This window comes from Panthera leo, chromosome A1, assembly GCF_018350215.1.
Source record: "Panthera leo isolate Ple1 chromosome A1, P.leo_Ple1_pat1.1, whole genome shotgun sequence".
NCBI classification, from domain to species: domain Eukaryota; kingdom Metazoa; phylum Chordata; class Mammalia; order Carnivora; family Felidae; genus Panthera; species Panthera leo.
This window is the reverse complement of record NC_056679.1, coordinates 10,072,211-10,095,180: the sequence shown is the minus strand read 5'-3', so window position 1 is coordinate 10,095,180 and position 22,970 is coordinate 10,072,211. Positions and strand designations below refer to the sequence as shown.

The window sequence follows — 22,970 nt, the reverse complement described above, 5'->3', positions numbered from 1 at the left end:
GGTTTCTAGAGGAGAGACTTAAAGACAAGGTGTCTTTCTTGTATCAGCTTTTCATCTATTCTGAAATTGGTTTCATTACATCTGAGGAACTGTTCTCCACACTGCTAGCTTGCTGAGTTCAGGAATGTTTGTATCAGCAGCCAATTGTTCACCTTGAACTTTATCTTTCAGCTTGTCAAAAAAAACAACAACAAAAAACCTAACTAACAGTGTTTAAGCACCACTGCGAATCTCCAAGGAAGCATAGATTGGAGGAGTCTGTCAATGCAACTGGAACCTCAAGTCTCCCCCCTCCCGACTCAAGACCCCTTAAGAAGGAGTGTGGGACTCTCCACGGTGGCCCATGAGAGCCCCTTCCCACATTTCAGAAGAGCAGGGCTTCTGGACATCCCCCCTCAATGGCTGTGGAAGGCCAATATCACCTGGGACTCTGGTTCCCAGCAGATAACACTGAGAAATTGTTTCACTGTGTGTGTTGAGGGGGGCGAGGAGGGGAGACAAGAGTGCTTATCCATTACAGGGCAAAGCTCCAACAGATTTATTCTTTTTCACCCAGATGCAACTGAAGAATACCGTGACTCATCTTGCTGTGACTCCAGGGAAACAAAAGTTCCTGGAATTGTTACTACCAGCACTGTTTATTTTCCACTCCTCTCCCAAAGGTGTCCTTGCATTGTAGCTTTTGAGCAATGAGTGAATGCCTCTAGTCAAAGCAAAATGAATAGTACCAGGTGAATCCCACCCTGAGGGGAGGTTTTAGTGACATGCCACAGGACTGTGTTCTCACTGTGCCCTGTTCAGCAGTCTCCTCTAGGACCTGGATGAATACACTATGTGTAGCACTGTGAAATGTGTTGACCGCACACAGCTGAGGGAAAGAGTGGATCTACTGGATGTCAATGACAGCATTTAAAATCATTTTAACCGAACAGATTAAGGATGCCAAAAATCAATAACGTGAAATTTAGCAAGAAGGCAAGCTCTGGATGTAGGTTCAAAGCATCAATTTATAAGAAAAGAATGAGGAATGAATACATGGCTTGAATGTGGGAGGTAATATGCCAGCAGGTAAAGCCCTGGTGGGCCATATGGTGCCTTGTGGTGTCCAGTCCCATGTACTCCAGACATTGCCTAGAAGAGAGGCTTCACGACAAGACATCTTGAAATGAAGTCATATGAAGGACAGCTGAGAAAACTAGAAATGTTTATCTGGGAGAAAAGAAGATAAGAGTCATGCATTTTGGGGGGACTTATGTTTTGTTTTTCTTTTCCTTTAAGAAGCATTTTTTATTTTTATCTAAGCTATATGCACTTGCTTAAAGAGTGAAATCGTTCTGCAAATTTGAGAAACTCGACGCCTTTCCCCATTTCCAGCCTCAAGGGTCTCCACATTCCCTCCTTTTTAGATGATTATTTTGGTGTCTATTCGAGGTCTCTAAATAACATGCCTATCTTGCTTCTTGGTTTCTCTGGCTGGGGTGTTATCTCTTGACTCTCTACTTTCGTTTGCTTGGACGTCTGAGTACTTAGCATTCTTTACCCAACATCTCAGTCTCCTCTCAGCTTTCGTTTCATTGGCCTCATCTTCTGAGTCACTCCGGCTGCCCGAAGCCTGGTCCACAGCTGTCATCTTGGGCCCTCTTTTTACTGTCCTCCTGGGGGGTGGGGGGGATGGCATTGGATCTTCTTCTTCCTATCTCCTGTTTGCTGTATCCTGTTTCTTCCACTTTTCAGTTTTCTCCCTCATTTTATAGAGAAAATCCTGGGGCGCCTGGGTGGCTCAGTCAGTAGAGCGACTGACTTCGGCTCAGGTCATGATCTCACGGTTTGTGAGTTCGAGCCCTGCATTGGGCTCTGTGCTGACAGCTCAGAGCCTGGAGCCTGCTTCTGATTCTGTGTCTCCCTCGCTCTCTGCCCCTCCCCCACTCATGCTCTGTCTCTGTCTCAGAAATAAACACTAAAAAAAAAATTAAAAAAAAAAAAAGAAAATCCTTCCACATTATTCTGAGAAGCATACGTATATGGGAAGTACATTCTGAAACTTTGCATCTTTGAAAACGACTTTGTTCTACTCCTACATTGCAGTAATAGTTTGTCTCAGTATAGACTTCAACACTGGAGATAATGTTCTAACAGATTTTGTTTTTAAGATTGTATTTTTAAGTAATCTCCACATCCAACATGCGGCTGGAACTTACAATCCTGAGATCCAGAGTCCCTTGCTCTGCTGACTAACCCAGCCAGGTGTCCCTCCTTTAGACTTTTGAATGGATTTTCCATTACCTTCTGCTTTTCAGTACTGCTGTGGTAAAGTCCAAATCCACCGTAAGTACTAATCCTATGCATAACGAACTGACTTTTTCCTCCTCTGGACACCACTAGAATCTTCTCTTTGCTCTTAATGTTTTGGGAAGTGTTTTCAAACTATTTGTTTGATTATTTTCTCCACTTTCTTTTCTCTTTTTTTCTGGGCCCAATATTTGGATATTATACTTCCGGATTGGTCTTATGGTTTTATTATCTTTCCTCTTTTATTTCACATTTTTTGTCTTTTTGTCCTATGTTTTGGGAGAATATTATCTTCTAACCATTCTGTCGAGGTAAAAAATATTGATCACAGTTTTAAATTCCAAGAACTTTTTATTCCTTCAGTTTTCCTCTATAATGATTCCTTCTTATTTAATGAATTTCATCTTGTTTCTCCAAAGATAATAATGACATCTGATTGTTATTTCCTGCCTAAAAGGAGAAAATATGGCATCAGTGATCTAGGGGGAAGTGTTGCCAATTCGGGGGCCCATGGGGGAGTGGGTTCTGCCTTGTGAAATGGTTTTTTGGCTCTCTGCTTTTCCCACAGCTGACCTAAGGATTTAGTTTTGGGGGGTTTCCTAAGTAACTTACCATGTGTTTTCTGTTTTCCAAATTCCACGTTTTGCTGCTACTGTTTCTATTCATCCAATCCTTCATTCTATGCCTTCAGAGGGAAAAAAAAAATCCTCTCCCTGTTGTTCAGATGAGTTTCGTTTAGGTGGGAATAAAAGTAGAGGCGTGTGTTCAAATTATCCTGTTTCCTGGAAGTACGGAGAGTCCATTTGGAGTCATGTAGGGCTTGCTTTTGGATATTTAGAAATAATCCATGGGGTGCCCGGGTGTCTCAGTCAGTTAAGCGTCTGACTTCGGCTCAGGTCATAATCTTACAGTTCATGAGCAAAAATGAACATTAAAAAATTAAAAAAAAAAAATCCGCATTTTCAGGGGCTGCCTTGAGACAGAAGCTCCCCGTTCCCAGAAGGGCCACGCCGATTTGGAATGCCTACTTCTCAGGGATGTGGCAGAGAGGTTTCTAGTTCCACTGGCTTGGCCACAAATTAGGTAAGATGTCTATCTGAGACCTCACTCAGAATCCTTCAAATCTATCGTTTCAATCTCTGATTACATTACGGTTATTCCAGGCTTGGAGTAATGTTCAAATGTCCAAATCTGAGCAAATATGCTAGTGTTTTTGTTTCATTTTCCATACAGCTTACAGTATACTTCTGTGGAGGGATGGCCTTGGTGAAGAAAGGAGAGTTTGCTTCTTCTGGTTCTGTTCTCCAAAGGTTACAGGTGATGAGACGTATGTCTCTAGTCACCGTCAGGTTCTCCTCAGTATTTTCCCGAACATAAATCAATCATTTCAGTTGAATGATATACTTGACAGAGGCCGGTAGGGAAAGCTGAAGGTTAAGGAACATAAAGTTATAGTGTGAACCACTGCTAATTGAACAGCGTGTCAAGAAAATAAATTCTATTTGGTCAACGGGCAAGTAAGAGGTCGTTAATCAAAATTCCCTTTATATTCAACTCTCGAGCAAAACAGTTGTCATGTGCAGTTGATGAGTACACATGCTCACGAGTGGTTACCCGAGCACACTCCTTCAACCATCGCTTCAACAATGAAGACGTTAATGTCTTATAGTTGTTTTTAAGCATTTTCTAATGATTCACTAATTTTAAACTAAAAATAAAATCCCTTGAATTAAAGATCTGATGAAGATCCAGCAACCAAACATCCATCCATCCATCCATCCACCCATCCATCATCTATCCATCACCCATCCAACCATTTAATATCTACTAAGGACTCAGAAATAAGAGCTCTATTCCTACCGTTTAGGAGTTCCCAGTGTAGTGAGAGAGACAGATTGTGGACAGAACTTTCTGTCTCAGAACTGTAGTCCCAACCACTGAAGTATGTATGGTCTGCTTTGGGATGCATGGTATGGGGAGGAAAGGCTTCCTGAGGACAAGAGGCTTAGTGAAGCCCGAGGGAGTCAGCTACACAGACTCATGGGACCATGAGAAAAGAGGATACTTGTTAAAAGCCCACCTGCTTTAGAATATGGGGGCCATTTCGGGGGGTGGGGTGGGGGTGAAAACACCGGGAAGAGATGAATCTGAAAAAATAAGCAGGGCCATACTGAAGAGCTCGGATTTTATCTGAAGGCTAAGGGAAGTCATTGAAGGCTTTTCTGCAGAATAGAGACATCACCAACTTGTCTCCTCTGCTTCCCCATGGTCTGAGTCACCATCATCACTAGAACATAGTGAACTATGAGCTAGAACATCACTTCGACGTAGAAGTCAGAGCATGTCTCCCACTGCTTAAAACCCCACCACAGCTCAATCCTGCTATGAGGCCCCATGTGACTTCTCTCCATTCTCACCTCATGCCTCCCAATCTCACTCTGCACATTGCTGCTAACTCCCTCACCTCCTTTGAGCAAATACCAACCTTCCAATGAGGACTATCCTGGCTACCCTACTTTAACCCCTACCCACACACACACTCTACCCTGTCGATACCCTGTGCCCTGCTCTGTTTTTACTCTATCCGCAGCACTTATCACCTTCAAAGATCTCATATAATTTATTATGTTTACTGTTTTTCTTCTCCCACTAGATTCTGACTAAATAAAGACCTCTTTGTTGGGTTCACCGTTGTGTCCCAGGCAACTAGGATAAAAGACTGGCACATAGTAGATGCTCAATAAATGCTCGTTGAATGTGTGGAAGAATAGATTTGATGTTTTACCAAAACAAAAAACAAACAAACAAACAAAAAAAACCCCAAACCCCCCAAACAAACAAATACTCAAGAAAAATTTGGAAAATTATCTGCAGGGATTTGATATTGGAGGCTGGGGAGGAATTTGTTGCTGTGATGGTAATGATAGGTGGGAGGCGGGAAGTGACTGAGGGGAGAGAAAGGAGGGCACAGGTTAGAATTACTAAAGAGAGAGAATTGGTCACTAAGGTGACCAATTATTTGGATGTGGGGCTGAGTGGCTGGGATGTCTGGCCTGGAGAGGGCACCTGGAGATAGTGGCCCCATTCCTGGAGGCAGTGGGAAGAGAAAAGAGACGCTAACTTTTGGTGAGCCATCCTTCAGTTCCCTGTGGGGCAGGTGAGTGGATACATACTCTCTCTACATATTATGGCGTACTTATGGGTTTTACGTTTTCTCTCCTCTGTGCACAGCCCCAATGCAAACACATACAATTTACCCTCAATTTTTAACAAAATCAAAATAACCGATTGTAATAACTTACTTCTCACCCTATAGCCAGTGGCCTTCCCCATGGTCTTACCTGAGGCTTTAAAGACAACCTCGGTATAAGGCACAATCAAGTATCTTTCCCGTTTCCCCAGTGTCCATTTTCACCCTGACATCCAGAGACTAAGTCTCGATTTCCCTACACCCTCAGACGCCCTCTAACTTTCCTGGAAATGGTCATGCCCTTAGCCAGTTTATTTGAGACAGGAGCAAACTCACTGTAATCCAATCCTCAGGGAAACCATTAGATTGGGGGTTTTTTGGTTGTTGTTGTTGTTGTTGTTGTTGTTGTTTTTAATGGCTGGCAAGGCTCTGGCTTCTCTCCAGTTCCTCAAAGCAGTAACCTCGTCTCATGATAAAACTGTACCCACTTGCTAGAAACTCAACAACTTTGTTCTTCCCTTTCTTCATAGCTCCCAGATGGCCACCAGCTGGTCTGGGCTATTTCTTGCATTCGAATCCCTTTATCCGTCCTCCTGGTTTTCTTTGTGATCTTCGTGTCTTGCCCCTCCTCCTTCTAACAGCCACCATATACTCTTATAACCCTCTTTGGAAGCACCAAGAGAATTTGAGGACTTTTTGGAACATTACCTCTTTTTTTTTTCTTTTGTATTGTAAGGAAAACCAGCCGCGGCGGGGCAGGGAACTGTCTCCTAGAGGAGATCAACAGCCTCCTGCATGAAAGGAGTCAGAGCAGACTTTATGTTCCTGACAAGGCTATAGGGAGACAAATGAACCCGGCATGTCCCAGAAACCACACCTCGGTCTTCCAGCTGTGCTCGGCCGGCACCCTTCATGGGCATGACGAGACGTCTGTTCCCCTCCCTGGCTTTCTCACCAGCCGGCCAGGGCGATGGAGAAATGTACCACGTGATCTCGTTTGATCGCTGTTCTGTTCCAACCCCCCCCCCCCCACCGCGACCAGAGACTACTGCACCATATTCCCAATTGTTTGCAATATAGACCTTTGATTTACACGGCTCTAGCTAGAAGACCGTCTGAAATAACAAACTGAAGAAGTGAAGCTAAGGTGTCTGTGTGTCTGTCTGCTGGGGTGGTGCTGCCTGTGCCGGGAGAGGGTGGATCTCTTTGCATGCTTGGCCTGTGTCCAGCTCCGTGCACGCACAAGGACCTGTGCAGGGCGACTGTGCGTGTGTGTGTATGTACAAGATCTGCGTGTGTGCACAGGATCCTTGCGTGTGACTGCACAGGGGATCGATGTGGGGCAACGACTGTGTGCCGTCCCTCTGGATCTGCAGATGCTGTTTGGGGGTGACCGGGCTGTGCCTGTGTGGGTGTCAGAGGGTAACGCGTGCTGTTTTGCAGGGCTATCTGCGAGTGTCTGTGCCGGGAGATTGTGGGGTGAAATTAGATGCATTTGGGCGAGTGTCATCAAAAGAAACGTGTGGAAGATAGGTGGAGGGGTGTCTGCAAAAGTTTGGAGGGTATGTTTTGAGATGTTCGTGGAGGACATCGGGGGTGTTAGTAAAAGTGTCGATGTGGTGGCAGTGGGGTGTGGGGGGGGTTGTGGGGCGTGACCGCAGAGCATCTATGCGGCGTCTATGGGGGGTGACTGTGGGTATGGAGGGTATTCCACTCGGGAGCACGTAGGGGCCTTTGTGGGTGAGCTTGCAAAGAGTCTACACCTGCTTTCGGGGATATTTGTGGGGGGGTTGCGGGCAAGTTTCTGGGGGGGGTGTGGCTGGCTGTGGGGGTGCCCGCAGACCTGTGTGCCTTTCTCTGTGAGTAGGTGTGTCTGTGGAGATGCAGTACACGAAGGAAAACGGCCTCAAAAACTTCCCACAGAAGCACAAACCGTTGCCTTGCCTTAGTGCCTCGTGGTCCCCAGAGTGTGACTGTGACAGGCCCAGTTTCCCGCAGCAGGCTGCTCTGTCCTTGGGGTCCCCCGGTCACCAGCGGTGATTTGCTCACCACTCTGCTGCACGCTGCCGGTCACTGAGGCCGCAAGCTGACTCGGGGGCCACCTCTCCTGCGAGGAGCAGGTGCGAGTTCCTGCTCTGTCCCGCGGGGTGGACACAGCCGTGCGGTCCTCACCCCGTTCCCCGGGGCACCCACCAACGCACCTGGGGCTGCCTCTGCCGGGGCAAGCACAACCTGTCATCTGGGGTACCGCCCGGAGAGACAGAAGAAGGGGCACGTCCGGCACCCGTCCCTCCAGCCAGCTCCCACACATGTCAAGGAACACGGGCCGCTGGATTTCAATCCACTTTTCTCCAAGAGGGAATCACGGGTTCCGCCTAAAATGAGATGTCCTACAGAGATGGTGCTTTTCGCTTTATCCAGCCAGCTGCCAATTAACCGGCGCCACAACCGTTCGGAGGAATCCCGCGTCTCCTCGTCAAGAGGCCGTGGTTGGCAAAGGGGTATTTAGGTTTCGCGTGTGTAGGGTTGGTGTTCAGCCTTAGCAATCAAGTCCTTTCGGCATCTCCACGATGCGGCTTGTATCCGCTCCCCGGTTGACAGATGGGGAAAGCAGAGCGGAAGGCGGCCACACTCCTGCTTGAGCCCCTGCAGGGCCTGGATCCAGAGACGCCCCGTTAGCCTGGGACTCACCGGGCCCTCCTTCAGGGAGCCTGCCAAGGCGCTCCTGGGGTCACTCCAGCTATGGTGGCCAACGTTCCGGGAGGGAACCCGGAGGGCCCAAGCAAGAGCAAATGCCCGCAAGGAGGCAGGTGGACGGACGTATTTACCTAGAGGTCCTGAGCAGGACTCCTGTGCTTATCACGAGGGGCGTTAAATGCTCTTTAAGTAAAGCTGTCAGGTGCCACACGGGGTGATTCTGGCCGGCTCTATCTTTTGTCTAAAGAAAGGTATTTCCCTAACTTCAAAGCCAAAAGCTGGTGGTGTTCATTCCTGATGTACCGTTCCTAGTCACTTTATTTTTTTAATGTTTATGTATTTATTTATTTATGTTGAGAGAGAGAGAGAGAGCAGCAGCAGAGAGAGAGGGAGAGAGAAAGAACCCCAGGCAGGCTCCGCACTGTCAGCAAAGAGTCCAATGAGGGGCTGGAACTCCCAAAATTGTGAGATCGTGACCTGAGCCAAAATCAAGAGTCAGACACTGGACCGACTGAGCCACCCTGGTGCCCCCCACCCTCCCATTCACTTTAGATAAAACTTCTCCGGTTTCCAAGAAGCACCACAGGTGGCCACTCCTTCACCTCTTTACCCAGCTGACACACGAGGGCTTTGTCTGCCCCTTGGCAGGTGCTGAGACACAACCTGAGCCCCGTCCCCAGGACACCCTCCTGTGTTGCCTCTCAGTCACATGAGCCCGGTGAATGATCTTCCTTGTGCTCCTTCTGGATACACATGAATCACCTCATTCAGATCTCAAAGCCCCTCTGGGAGGGAAGTTGGGGGGGGGGGGTTAAGTATTGCTGTCTTCAGGTTATGAGTGAGGACATGGGAGCCGAGGTAAGCATCTGGCGACAGCCACACTGCAGGCAGCACACAGACAGAGCTGCGGGCCGGCATGGCCATGACCTCAGTCTCCTTCCCCAGCTACCGCCTCTAGGTGACAGGTGCTGTCCTCCCTAACAGCATCCATTCTACTGAAAGGTGAGGCATCGCTGTAAAGCCTCACCACCAGGTGGTGAGTGAGAAAGCCCCAGGGGCGGTGCAGACCATGAATATTACAGGAGGGCTGTGTGCGGCGATCAGGCAGACTGTGGAAGACACAGGGTGGGACCCAAACACTGGAGGTGGGAGAGGAATTTGACAAGCCAGGACAGAGGGGAGGGCACATTCCAAATGTGCAGTTTGTAAGCCAAGATGCAGAGGAAAGCAGGGTTCTAAAGACAGCCCACCCTTGAGCCTGTGGGGACACGGATTCAGCAGGCCGGGCAGAGAGGAATGGAAAGAAGGGGCAGATGGGAGAGGGGAGAGGAAGAGGGAATTCCCCGGGAGGGACGGGGATGCCAAGCCACCAGATCATATGTCACGGATCCTATGTCACGGGAGACCTAGGATGTGTTGGGTTTGGGTGCTTTTTTTTTCAATATTTATGGTAAAGACTGGCTCGTCGTTCGCTGTAGGCACTTCCCTCCTGATGACTTGTTCACCTGTCCCAGCTGCCGCTGCAGTTAAGCTGACTATGCGACCGACTACTGACTTCTGGAATATGGGCAGAAATGACCCATAACACTTCCAGGCGCGGTCCCCAAATCCTCCCGTGTGACCGTCCACTCAACTACCTTCCTTAATTTGCCGCTTGGACGCAGAGGTCTGGACATTGTATGTTTCGTTGACATGTTCAGACTGACTTTGTCTGTGATGATTTTGGTTTCCCTGCTCTCTGCCCTGAACCAGGCAGAACGGCGGGATATGCCCTCAGAAAACATTTCTCGAGTGAAGGAACAAACGTCCCAACTTTGGAGTTCCATAGTGGTATTGTAGCCACTCCAGGGGAGGGTTGGAATGGGAAAATGAGTCTGTCAGGGGGCGGGAGAGGAGAAGAAAAAGCTAGTTCAACCCCTAAGCTATCTTGAGAACATTATTATTTTACCCCATGGCAATCGTTACGTAAAGAGGCTACGTCCTTGCTTCAAAATGTATTACTCCCTTCTTTTGAAATTAGATTTAAAACTTCAATATTTACCTTCATAGTTCACCTACGGAAGCCAAAGACAGAATGTTCACACATCCCTGCAACACGGTTTTAAACAGAAAAGAAAAATAAATCCCCTTCAGAAAAGCCAACACATTCCATGTATTTCCCAGCCTCTAATAGCTTGTGCACTCTTGGCAGAAACAACAAGCAATGTTTTTTCCAGTTAAAAGGGAGCAGATAGTTTTCCAGGCCTTTCTGTCTCTCTCAGAGCAGATGGGCCTTTCTGTTTAGCAGGTGGAGCTGCCTCCACCTTGAATGGGACGTGAGCTCGGTCAGACCGCACTGTCCCCATGCCCGGACCTAGGTCACAGGGGGAGCTCCCTGTGGTGTGTGACTGCAAGCAGGGGACCCCGATCATTTCAGGACGTGTCTCATAGTGACCCGTACTTGGAACTGCGGTTGCTACAGCGGAAATCACCGGCACAATAGCAGGCGGGGACAGTAGTAGCGAAAGGTGCCCTCTGGGGTGTGAACTAAATGCTGCTAGTTTGTCGATGGGAGCTTGCTACAGTATTTTCCGGTACAGCGGGACTCAGGAAACCTCCAATAAGCAGCCAGTGCCGCACTACCTGCTTCGCACGCGTTCTCTCATTACATCCTCACGACAATCCCGCGGGGTAGGCGCTTTGATTATTTCATTATATAGACCGAGGCAGAAAGAGGTTGAATGGCATACTTAGGGGACCAGAGGTCCTAGGTAGCATAGGCACTGGACTCGCTACATTTCGTGCGGCCTCCGAGCTCAGGAGACTCAGCAGTGGAACCAGCTACGGTCTTCATCGGGTTCGCAGTGTGTGGAGTGCGTGGTAGGGAATGTCATTTTTTGCTCAGCCTGGCTCCGAATCTCTAGAATTAATCTCTGGTCAACCGCTGTGCTGTTCTTTTAGCCTTTCTGTGACATCCACCCAAAATTCTGTGACGTGTGTCTTATGTAATATTTTTCCAGCGCAAAATCTATTAATGAGAATTACATCCGCGTCCTTGGGTTCTGTCACTTTCCATGCAATTACAGTACCGTTTAGAACCTCATCTTATTTCAAGAAGCCACCGTATGCTGTTCCCCTCTCTCCACATTTCGCCAGTTAATATGTCATTTTCTGTCTCCGCACCCCCCCTTAGAGCCCTGCAATCTGTCTCCCTGTCCCTCCGCTCACAGTTTTCTCACCACTGTTTCCGTTTCTAATAAATTAAATGGAATTTTCCCCGTCTCTCATCTTCCTCGATCTCCCTGGATGTTCAGCTGCTAATCAGCTCTTGCCTCTTGGACATTCCCCCTCCCTCGCCTCCTGCGGGTACCTTGTCCCTTTCAGCAGCTTCTTTGCACCTGCTGGGACCCCAAGCTCGCACCTTCACAATTGCACTGTGCTGAATACTCCTGTGTTTGTTTCTTTTTCTCCCCGCAAAGATCATTTATTATGCTATTTCGTTGGTCTTCCAATGGGCCTAGCTGAGGGCTGAGCAGATGATATTTAATTTAATTAACACTCCCTTATTCTGGCTTCTGGCTTCCAGACTTAATGATACCTTGACCCCAATTAAGTTAAGCAGTTGATGAAGCCAGTGGTCATATCAGGATTATTTGCCTGATAAATAACAGATCATAATCAGTACCAGGCCAAAGTGACCAGTGACATCCTACAATAAACTGCTTCACCTAAAAAAAGGTAAAAAAAGGGGTATCTTTTTTTTTTTTTTTTTTTTACCATTTCCTTTAGGAAAAAGAAGAAGGAAACCAAGGTAAAAACCCTGAGAGCTCGTGGCTGGTCTGCAGTCATTTTGCTTCTGAGTCTTATCAAATCATCTCAGAGGCTTTGTTGACATTATCTGCTAACGACTGTAATCCATCTTTCCAAATGGAGAGAGGCAACCGGGCTGCCATACGGCACCCTCAGTCCAGAGATCTGAGGTCTGAGGTCAGCCCCCGACTGTCGCCTAGAGCACCCACCACCCGGCCAGCTGCCCGCGCAGGGCCTCTGGACCCGTTTCTAAAGGGTAATATTTACAGTGTTGGAGAGCTGGGCGCTGCGGAGCTTAATGGGATTCTTAATAAAGGCAGCTTTCATTAAGAGAGGGAGCATAGACAAGGTGCCCTTGCTTTTGAGGAAAGGACGACCCAGCACAAGACGGATGCTCCTTCTCAGTTTGGAAATCATGTGGGTCAAGTGCCTTGTCATGCATTAACAGCCTTTTTAAGTTCCTGGCAGATTGAGAGGAACGGCTTAGATAAATGAAGGCAGAGGAATCACGCGATCTGTCTTGGTAGCATAAACGCTGAGACACAGCAGCTGCATTTAAACAGAGCAATTTGCTAAATGAGTGGTTGGCTACTTTCCAGATGGCCAATGTGACACAGGGCTTGGATGAATCCTTTATTCAATCATGCATCTGTCTAGACTGAAGCAGGAAAGGCCAGGTTATCGCCCCTGCACCAGCCGTCCGCAGCCGCAGCCCCGGCAGCTCAGAACCCCCACAGAAACCCCGCTCGGCCTGGCTGGGGAGGCAGCTTGGCCGGAGACCAGCTGGGGAGGACGGGGCAGCCCGGCGTGCCGAAGCCTCAGGAAAAGCCAGCTTCTCGGCTGAAGGATGGCCCGCTCGGAACCTCACCTCGCCCGCCTGCCTACCGGGGACACGCAGCCAGGTGACCCTAATAGGACGAAGCGACAAAGCCTAGGAAGCAGAAATATTGGTCGCGTTCTGTGTGCGTTTCCTTTATGGGCACTTGAAAATCCTTTCACACGTGGTTCGTCTGGATTCTTCTGGTTCGGTTGTAAAATTCCCAAGGCCGCCGGAAGAATATTCTTAGCTTGGCCCCATGACCCCACTCTGCTTCCCTTTCTCTCTGCCTCTGACACTTAATTCAATCCTGACTCAAGCATTTCTTTAGAGACGATATCAGGGATATTGGCTGGGGAGGCCAAGGGGTAGACCAGATGACCACTCAGTCCTGGGGCCTCCGGGTCTATGACATGCGTTGACCGACTGATGTAAAGCAGGTCAGGTAAAATGGGGCCACTTGATGGGCAGTTTGCCCAACTTTAATAGGCAAGCATGGAACTTCATTGGGCTGTAATGGGGACCTACAGGAAGGCAGCTCCATGAACCTATTTCTCTCTGGTAAGTTATACCGCAAGCCTATTTAATTTTTATTATTGCATCGGAAGTTTCCACAGTGAGGGTTTCATTTCCCTGTGTTCTTTAGCAAGCTATTCGAGTTTCCTGGCTAGAATGTTCTGACCAGTTAGTCAACAAGCCTCCCCACCCCGCCTCCCCTCCGCCCCAAGCCGCTGGGCCTCCACCCTCGACAGCAGCTTCCTCTTACTTCTGACTCAGGAGGAAACGTTTAACCTGGTGAATCACCAGCAGCGCTTTCTGTGACATTCTGAGGAAAACTACAGTTTGCCGAGGAAGCACTCCGAAACGCTTCACTTCCTGCTGTTTCTGAGCTACACGGGGTGGAAAAATTTGACTCCTGCCCTGTGCCCATCCACCAAAGCTTTCTCACCAACATTTTTCTCTCTTGGAAGTTTCCGATCATCAGGGCTGTGGTGACCCTACAGTCAGCCTGAAATAAATGAGTCAAGTGAACAAGGCTGTCCTACAGGAGGGTCTAGCGTTATCCCTCTGCCCGTCTCACCCACATGCTACTTCTTTTGTAACCGTTTGAGCCCGGTTTCCTCATCTGTACCACAAAGTACAGCAAATGCTTTGTGGGACAATTTTTTTTTTTCCATTCTCCAACCACATCGCTCTAGATGCGTAAGTGAGAAGCTAATCCATACACAAGGATGCACTTGGGCATGGTTGGCCTAGACTATACCCATGGAGGTCTTTATGGCCAGAGTCCGGGCTATGGAAAGGGAGTTATTCTAGTATCTCGAATATTCCAGTAGTAGGTATGCCAAAAGTTCAGAGCAATGAAGTCACTGAACTCAGAGATAATTACAAGGCTGTTCAAGTCCTTGCAATGAGGAAACAGCTCAGAAAGGGTATAAAAGTAGATTATTAATTTTAAGAAGCAGGTTTCTTAATTTGCTGCATGCAAATAACACTGATGAATGTTATCAAATGATCCTTAAGCCATAAGCCTGGGCCAGATGCAGCAATCGAAAGAAGTCCAAGGACAATCAAGAGAGACTTGGTAATATGACGTTAGCCAACCAAGCTCCCCTTGCCTTTGTCAGCAGATTGCAAATGTGGCTTCCCTTATGCTGAGTGTGACTGGGTCCTCAACGCTAGGTCCTCAATAGGTGACCTCCAGAGGACGGTTGGGTGAAAAGTCAGGCCCGTGCTTCTGCTTTATAATAACCGCCCTTCTCTCTCAGGTACAACTGATGGCTTTGCTGGATGACAGCACGAACTCTTTAATGCTACATTCACTGTAAGCCTTTTTTTTTTTTTAGCTTAAAGAAAATTTGATTTTTTTTTTTAAATAAACATCAAACGAAGACTCAAACATTTTTTGAAAACGTCGTGGCTTTTTAACATTCAAATATAGCTCCACGAAGAGTCCTCCACCACTGACATTTTATCTTATTAGAGTGCTGTTAATTAAGACCCTGAGCCACCAGCAGCAACAGCGACGAAATCAACAGACTCCGGCAAACTCTTCCTGCCATAAAATGCAACTCTGATTTGCAGAGAAGCTCAAAGGACCGCAGCGAATTGGCTCATTCGCATCTAGTCCACTAGGGGGCAGTGAATGATCGGGTTTCCCGCAGGCCGGCTGCGCCGCGGGTTGGTTGCTATATATACACCTGAAGTGTGGCAGGCCTTTTACACAAAGTGAGCAGCGCCGCGGCAGTGACAGGTGTAGGGAAGCAGCCAGCTATTGCTACCAGCACAGTCTGTCAGAAGGATGAAGTGAAATGAATCATTTGCATTTTTGCCAATGAACCTGCATTCTAATGAACAGGCAGTGTCGCCCGGATCGGCCCCGGCTTCGCCTTCCTGGCTTCTGCTGGACCGTCGCCACAGGCGCCGGGCTGGACCGCACCCAGGACTGCAGCAAGGAGACAGGCAGAGCCACGGAGCCCGATTTCCCAGGCGCCTGGGGCTCGGGACCACAGGGGCACGACTGACCCCGCGGCCGGGGGTGGGGGTGGGGGTGGGGTGCTTCCCTCTTGCACTCCGTCCCGGTGTCCGCGTCCCTTTGAGGAATGTCAGGCCCGGGAGAGGCCGTGCAGCATAAACCCAGGGACACCATTCACCTCCTAGTCTGTGTGAATGGCGCCCCCTACAGTTGAGCGGCGCGCAGATCACTCCCCGCTCCCGCCACGTGGGGGCCTGTGGGCTGGAGGTCTCCGCACCAGGGCCCGTCTGCTCTCTCACCCGCTCCTCGTTTTTGAAAAAAACAGCATGAAAAGGCGTTAGGGGAAAGAGTAAGGCAACTCCTGGGCACAATGAGAAATTGGGAGCTCTGGGATTTTGGTGTCCGCGATGGTCCCATCTGCCTTCTTCCTCTCTCCGGCTTGCTCGGTTTCGGTTCAGGACCTAAAGCCCTGGTGTTGGTCCCCTGGCCCTTGCTAACACTTCTTCAGAAAGATCCTGGGATACGGGACCCTTCGACCTAGCTGTGTTTACAGCACTCTGCCTCCTCTCCCACGGGAATCTGCCTTTAAACCTTATCTTTGACTGTCAAACAAAACACACAGAAGGGCATCCTCCCTCCCGCCCCCGATTAGCAAGAGCCCCCGGTGCCCAACGGGAGGCAAACCCGATGTGCCCCTGTCCCCCTGCGCTCCGACAGCAATGCTTTCGGAGAGACTGCTCCATTCCAGGGCCGTTCCTTCACCCCATTACCTGGAGCATCCCTTCCGTTTTACACGAGAGGCAGTAAAGCATAGGGGTTAAACGCACAGACTTGGTTCACACCGAGTGGGTTCGAATCCCAGTCTGTCACCTCCCGGGAGCAGGTATGCGTGAAACATTCTCACAAACGGCAACCGTAGCATGAGCTGATCGGATCCGGTGGAAAGCCCTGAGGACAACCCCGGGCATGTAAGTGAGCACTTCGTGTATGTCACCTCTTAGGCTTTTATGTATTCGACCTACGGCTGGGTCTCCTCGTCTGTTTTCCTCTGCATTTTGTCTCAGCTTCCAGACAGAGATGCTCCCACCCTCCTTTCCCCCACCCCTCGCTTCTCCCCGAGAGAAAGGCAGACGGTTTTCTGGCCTCTAAGTGTCTCCTGCCCTCCTTCCACCCTCCACACCTACCTGATCGTCGCCGTAGAGAATCGACTTGTCAGAGTCCTCGTAACTGAAGCAGAGAACGTAAAGAGAAAACATCTTCAGACACCAAGAACAACAAGCTCGGGGATGGGGGGGGGGTGGGGTGGGGAGGGTAGAATCTGACAAATGTCCTTTATGTCATGCCCGTGTTCTATTTGTAGAACCTTCTTGGAAATAGGCACTTGGCGACTTTGCCTAGATCAGAAGTGGTTTCAGATTCTCTTCATGTAATCGCCTGCTTCCACCATGCAGCTTCATAATTAAAATGAGAGACTTATTTATAAAGCCGGTGGCGGAGCTGAGCGAGGACTGTGAGGAGGTGCTCCTCGGTGATGCCGACTCTAAACCATGTCGGCCAGCCTGGAAGGAGTGGCAGGGACCTCTCGGATGGGAGGGATCCCTCCTGTCAGGTGAGAGCTGGAGGGAGCGTGGGGGGACGACTGGCTCCCCAGTCCAAGTGCGTAAAGAGAGGCCAGATTCTTACGGGGGAATGTGACAAGTCCCGCTTTGGGTAGATGGCTGGCTCCAAGGATTTGGGCGAGCGCTGGCAGGTGCCAGGACCAGCAGAGGGAAATGACTGCCCGGTGGAGGACGGCTTGAGCACAGGGGGCTTATGGCAGGAGGAGCGGGCGTGCGGCAGGGAGGAGGGATGAAGAGGCCGAGCAGGAGGAGGTGGTGAGGACGGAGGGCGGGACCTTTCCCCGTGACCCCTGGAATCTTCAGTTTTGTCGGCAAACATCACAAAATGCGTGGTGCGGTTGGATTTCTTATCCAAACCAGTGACGTGGCCGTGTGGCTGCAAGAGGTGGGCGCCCACCCGTATCTGGGAAACATCGACGTCCCCACTGCAAGGCTTGTTTGACATGATGTGGTCACGTTAAATCTGGCGAACAGTTCATCAGTTTATATCGGGTTTATTTACTGTTCTCGTATTTCCAAAGGCAGGAAGGGACCTACTAGAGACCTTTCTCTCTGCGTCAGTACCAGAAATCTGCGCGTCTCGTAAACACCTTCATTGTTATCTGACAGATACTATGAAGCTGCCAATGGATGTTGTTTCCCTCTTTTTTCTGGCTTCTGGGAAGTTTAAAAAGAAATGTATTATTCGGGGATATTGTGGTGGATATTTTCTTCACTGACTTTATCTTTCTATATGTGTTTTTTGTCTTCACCCCATTCACATATACACATGTGTATTATCTTCTATTCTATATTCATTGCTAGAAGCGTTCCCAAATCCTCTTTTAGATAATGTGGTTATTAATACACAACACCAATGAGGGCATTTTTGTCTCTCCTGGAAGTTTTTAGTAAAAGAAATGGTCTTCGAGCTTTGAAGTCAAATCCGTTTTTTTCATCTTTTCTCGACTGCTATCTCTTGAGTCCTGCTTTTGCAAAAGACTTTTTTCACCCCAATTATTATTAAGATGTTCACTTATATTTTCCTCTACTACCCACTTCAAAAATATTTAGATCTTTATCTGGCATTTATTTTTATGTATACCGTGATACGAAGACTTAAGTTTTTTCCCCTAAATATATAGCCAAGAGTTATTTGTTACATTGTTCTCCCACTAATTTGAAATGCTTGGTTTATCAAATACTACTTTCCGTATAAACATAGGTCTATTATCAATCTATTTGTCTCTTTACAACAGTATCTTATCTCTTTCATTTACTGTAACTTAATAGCATCCTTTAATATCAGATGGCTCAAGTCCCTCCCCATCGTCCTTTTTCAACATTTCTTGGCCATTTTCCCATGTTTACTCTTCCAGATGAAATTCAGAATCAACCTCTTGAGCTCCAAAACAATCTCATAGAGATTTTGATTGGCATTCCATTGAATTTGACATTTAATTCGGAGAGAGGTGACATCTTCACAATATTGAATTTTCCCATCCAGGAACATAGTCACTTCCCATTTATTTGGGCTTTCTTTCACGTTTTTAGAAAGGTTCTCTCTCTATCTTAACATTTCTTGTTAAGGTTATTTCTGCAAATATTCAATTATGTACCAATTTTCAACTCAGAGAAGAAGTGACAAAGATAGTAAGGAGTCAAGTTCTCCTTGGCCAAGGGATTCCTGTTATGCAGCCATATTCACCTGCAGAGACTTGACGTACCTTTTCCTAGCAATCAGCCCACATACAACACTGAAAATACTAGAAACAGTTGGCGAGTTAAGTAAATTATAAAAAAAAGAAAGGAAGAAGGTCATACATATCCCTCAAGAAGACGAAGATCTGAGGCTCTCTGCTAGGCTCTCAAAAAGACCTGTTTGGACCAAAAGAAAATTTCTCTCTACCTCACAGAAGATTTAAAGGGTAGAATTTAGCCTCCTTCCATATCGTCATCCTCCCCAACACTGCTCTTTCCATAATTCTTGTGAGATAATATCAATCATAACTCATCCATCCAGTCTACTGATTTCTCATTTCCTTACAACGGTTCTGTCTTCTACCGTGCTGCGGCCACTCACTGGCACGGTCATACCCTTCCTTGATTTAGGCATTCGTAACAACTGCGACCCTCCGGAATCACAACATCAAACATCACGACTCCGCCCAACGTGCAGGCACGTGACCACCCTGAATGTCTGATGTCCTTATCTGATGTCCAGTCTTTTCAGCCTGTTCACACAGGCTAACTCCAGGACTTCCGGTGCGTTGATCCCCACACATTTTCACCGTCCACTGTCCACTGACCCTTTTGTGCCTCGTTTTCTGTCATGTGTGGCTTAGATTCCATGGTCAGCCACAACCGCTTCCTCACGTGGGTGCCCTCAACTTTCTCTTCTATTGTTCTTTTTTGGCACAAGCACACCCCTGATTCAGTTTGACTTTCCACCCACCCCGTGCATGAAAATGTGGCTGGAGACAAACCACACAACTGTGCTGCGTGGGCTGGCTTCAGCTTCATGACCACAAACCACAAATAAGTTCTCAGAGCTTCCTGGCAGCCATCCTTCATCTCCCACTCTCCAGGACCATTTCCCTACTTCCTCCTTTGTCTGAAAATCTCTGACACCTCCTCCCAATTCCCATTCTCAGATCACGATCTTGCTTTCTAAGTCACTGAGAAAATGGAACCCCCTACAAGAGGCCTCTACCGGATCCCATCACATACGCACACGTTCACCTGCACCCCGACCCACCCCCTCGGCCTTCTCTTGGGTCCCGCTGATGAATTCCAGCTCCTCCCTGAAGTCAGCCCCTCACGTGTGCCCTGGACCCCATCCTTTCTTGCCCACCCAAGGCTGTCACTCAGCATTTCCCCTCTTTTCTCTCCTTCTTTATCCATGTTCTGGATCATTCCCATCAGCACACGGACATGTTCTTATTTCTCTCATTGGGGGAAATTATTAAAAAAAAAAATTGTCCTGATCCCCTGGCGCCTCCAACTATCACCCCAGTTTTTTCCTTCCCTTTACAGAAGAGTTACTTGAGACAGGGGTTCATACTGGTGCCTCAGTTTCTCTTCCAGTTCCCATGTGAAGGCATTCCCATCAGGCTTTCATCCCACCTCACACAAAAGTGCAGTGACCTCCGGTGGAAATTCGGGGTCCTCATCTTTCCAGCAGCTGCACTTGACAGTGGTCACCCCAGGTTTGAGTGCCCCAGACTCAGGCCCGGCCACCTGCTTGTGTGCCTGCGGCAAACGCTTATCAGCGTCAGGGCTTTACCCCCATCTCTTCAGGCTGATGATCCCGACTCCGCCCAACGTGCAGGCACGTGACCACCCTGAATTTCTGATGTCCTTATCTGATCTTTTTTTCTTCACAGCACTTACCACTTGGGCGCGTCCTACGTAATCAGATATTGGCTGTTTATTGTCTCAAAGCCAGGCTCTGCCAGGGCGAGGGTTCTGGCCTGTTTTCTTCACTAACGTGCCCTAATTGCCCCGAACTGCGTTGGGCCCATAAGGAGCCACACCGATCTTTGTGGTTAATGCCTTCATATACTTCCAGGCATGTCCCACCACACAGCCGCCGGCCTGGCCTGGAAACTTCGCGGCTCATGGCTGTTCTCCCTTCAGGTCCTTCCTCCACTGGCACCTGGTGAGCTCTGCCCTTCCAGCCCCTTCTGTGCTACACTTCATCTCTTCAGTCCTTATTCGCTAACATACTACCCACTGATTTTGCATATTGCTACTTCTTCCGCTAGAATGGAAGTTCCTTGAGAACATAGCTTTCACCTGTCTCTTTCACTCCCCTATCCCCAGCACCCGAACAGTGCCTGGCATATGTCTTTGGAAGTACTTACTTAGAAAGCATCCTTTATAAAGTTCTCTGTGGTCCGCTCATCGTCACGAGTATGGACGGGAGGACAGTCCGGCACTAGCCGGGTGCACTAGGTCTGGCCTGCACACCACCCTGATTCCTCGGTGGCCCTCGTTCACCTTTGGCTGCTTGGCTTCCAAGCCCCATGCCGTGACCAGCCTCGGCCAATACCACAGCCTGTCCTGGAGGCCACAGGACTTCTTTTCTCAGTCCCAGGTTTCCCATGACGTGTGTCCTCTCTGCTTTCTGAGCCTCAGCCAAACTCAGAGGCCACCTCGCCCACTCTGGGATTTGTCTTCCAGTTGAATGCATGATGATGTCAAACACAGTGTCTGTGATAGTCTAGGTACTCCCCTGAACTCACTCATTCCTTCATTCTTCAAATATAAATATATATTAAATATACGCCACATTCTCAGCACTGTTCTAGGCCAGTGAGATATAATAGATAAAGTTCTTGCCATTAAGATGCTCGTATTCTGATAAGGAGACAGATAATAAATAAATACAGCCTATGGCAGGTAATGATAATTGCCATGAAGACAAATAAAGCAGGGTAAGGGCAATAAGGGATTCTGGGTCTGGGGGTGGGGTGATGAGGAGAGTGCATTTGCACGTAGGGTGATTCAGAGAGGCCTCTCCTAGTGGGTGACACTGGACTGAGCCACACAGATTTCAGGAGGGAAGGATGCCCCTGGAGGAGATAATGGAGAATGCAAAGGCCCTGAGGCACACACCCAAAGTTACGGACTGAGATTCGCACTTGCTAGTTATCCCAAGTACATTAAAATAAACATACTGTGGGTGCGTCCCTGGCTTCTCCTTCACAAATCTTTGCCCCTGAATATTGGCCTATTGTTCTTACAACAATAAGACCGTTGGAAAAAAAAAAAAAAAAATGGAAAGAGTTGGCCTGGAGATCTCTGGTCTGCTGTGGCTCACTCTGGAAGGAGCCCCGGGGCCTGCCTCGAGGAATCAAATCGCTGACTTCTCTAAGAGAGCTAGACTCCAGCGGTATTTCTGCCAAAAAAAAAAAAAAAATCCCAGAAACACATCCATCCTGAGTATCAGAGCCCAGAAATTAATCATCTCACTCCGCAGCTCTGGCAAGAGACCAGATTTCCTGGAATTCAAGGCATCTGAAGCATTTCATTGTGGCAGTAACAGCAGCAGCCACGGGTGATAACAATCTAGAAGGATTGAGTTTTTCAAAGAGGCTATCTTTGGTTTCTTTTTAAGATGCAGAGAGGTCCAATTTAAGACTGATAATTTCCTTCCTGCTTCAGAAATTTCTCTGGCTAATCGGTGGGTGTATTTTAGTCTCCGTAAAAGAAACCTCTCCTTTGGGAGTTAGGGGTAGCAGAGAAGAGCGGTAGCCAACTGGCTTCAGCTGAAAGATTCACGAGAGCGTTTTTGTCACATCTAATAACCTGCAGTTTTCAGACAGTGCTTAGGACGGGGCCCCAGAGCTGGGGAAACTCAGCATATGCCCCTGGAAAGAACAGGGGAGCCAGGAAATTAGAAGTACCCCGCAGCGTTTGGATTGGCTCCAGGTTTTGTTTCTTTGAACTTCCTAAATTGCCAAGTATTATGTATGATAAGTGAGTCCATGTCTGACAAGTCTTGGTATTCTAAATCCTAATGATCTTACCAACTCCATACATTTTTCTGTCTGGAATACATAAAGCCTAGACGCAAATCCAGTTTTCCGCCTTAAAATGGTGAGAATCATCAACTCCCAGTTATGAAAGGTGTTCCGGGAGACTGGAACCGATGACAGCTGTCCACAAGGGGCCAAGCAGTGCCGTCCTTTAGGTGGCAGAGTATGTCTCTAGTTATGATGTTGGTTTCTTCTCTAGACATCAGCCTTCCAGAAATGGAGTGATTAGATCCGCAGTGCTCCCACTTCATAACCCAGCTAAGGGGAGCAGGCAGGTCATTTTTATTTAGCACGTGCTTGACCTGAAGCAAACGGAGTGTGTTAAGGCGTTGAAGGGTGGCTGGGATTCTGTCACTTCTGTGAGAAGTTTCACCCGGAGCATCGTGGAGACTGCTGTTATGGGATGAACCATGTCTTGCGAGAGCCATCTTGGATGAAAACCAGAAAGCGACAGTGATGTTCATCACGTTCATACCTCGAGGAAGCTGGAGCGAGTTCAGATCACATGGCAAGTGTCCGTGTCCCAAAAAGGCCTTGACCATTGAGATTTGTTCAAGACCGAGCAGAGCAG

At 48.3% G+C, this 22,970-nt stretch overlaps 1 protein-coding gene and 1 long non-coding RNA gene across 3 annotated transcripts in view; one reads left to right on the top strand and one right to left on the bottom strand.

The window, feature by feature from the left end:
* Positions 1 to 16,486, bottom strand: part of LOC122228848 (WD repeat-containing protein 49-like) — a gene marked incomplete at its 5' end in the record, with an annotated part of 45,438 nt that extends 28,952 nt beyond the window's left edge. The window contains one exon of the mRNA XM_042954245.1: positions 16,443 to 16,486. Within this exon, the coding sequence (XP_042810179.1) occupies positions 16,443 to 16,486 (44 nt within the window). The remainder of the gene's footprint in view (positions 1 to 16,442) is intronic.
* Positions 16,487 to 16,649: 163 nt separating this feature from the next.
* Positions 16,650 to 22,970, top strand: part of LOC122198820 — a 32,704-nt gene continuing 26,383 nt past the window's right edge. For both annotated transcript variants that reach the window (XR_006193175.1, XR_006193173.1), the window contains exon 1: positions 16,650 to 16,867. This is a non-coding gene — a long non-coding RNA (uncharacterized LOC122198820). The remainder of the gene's footprint in view (positions 16,868 to 22,970) is intronic.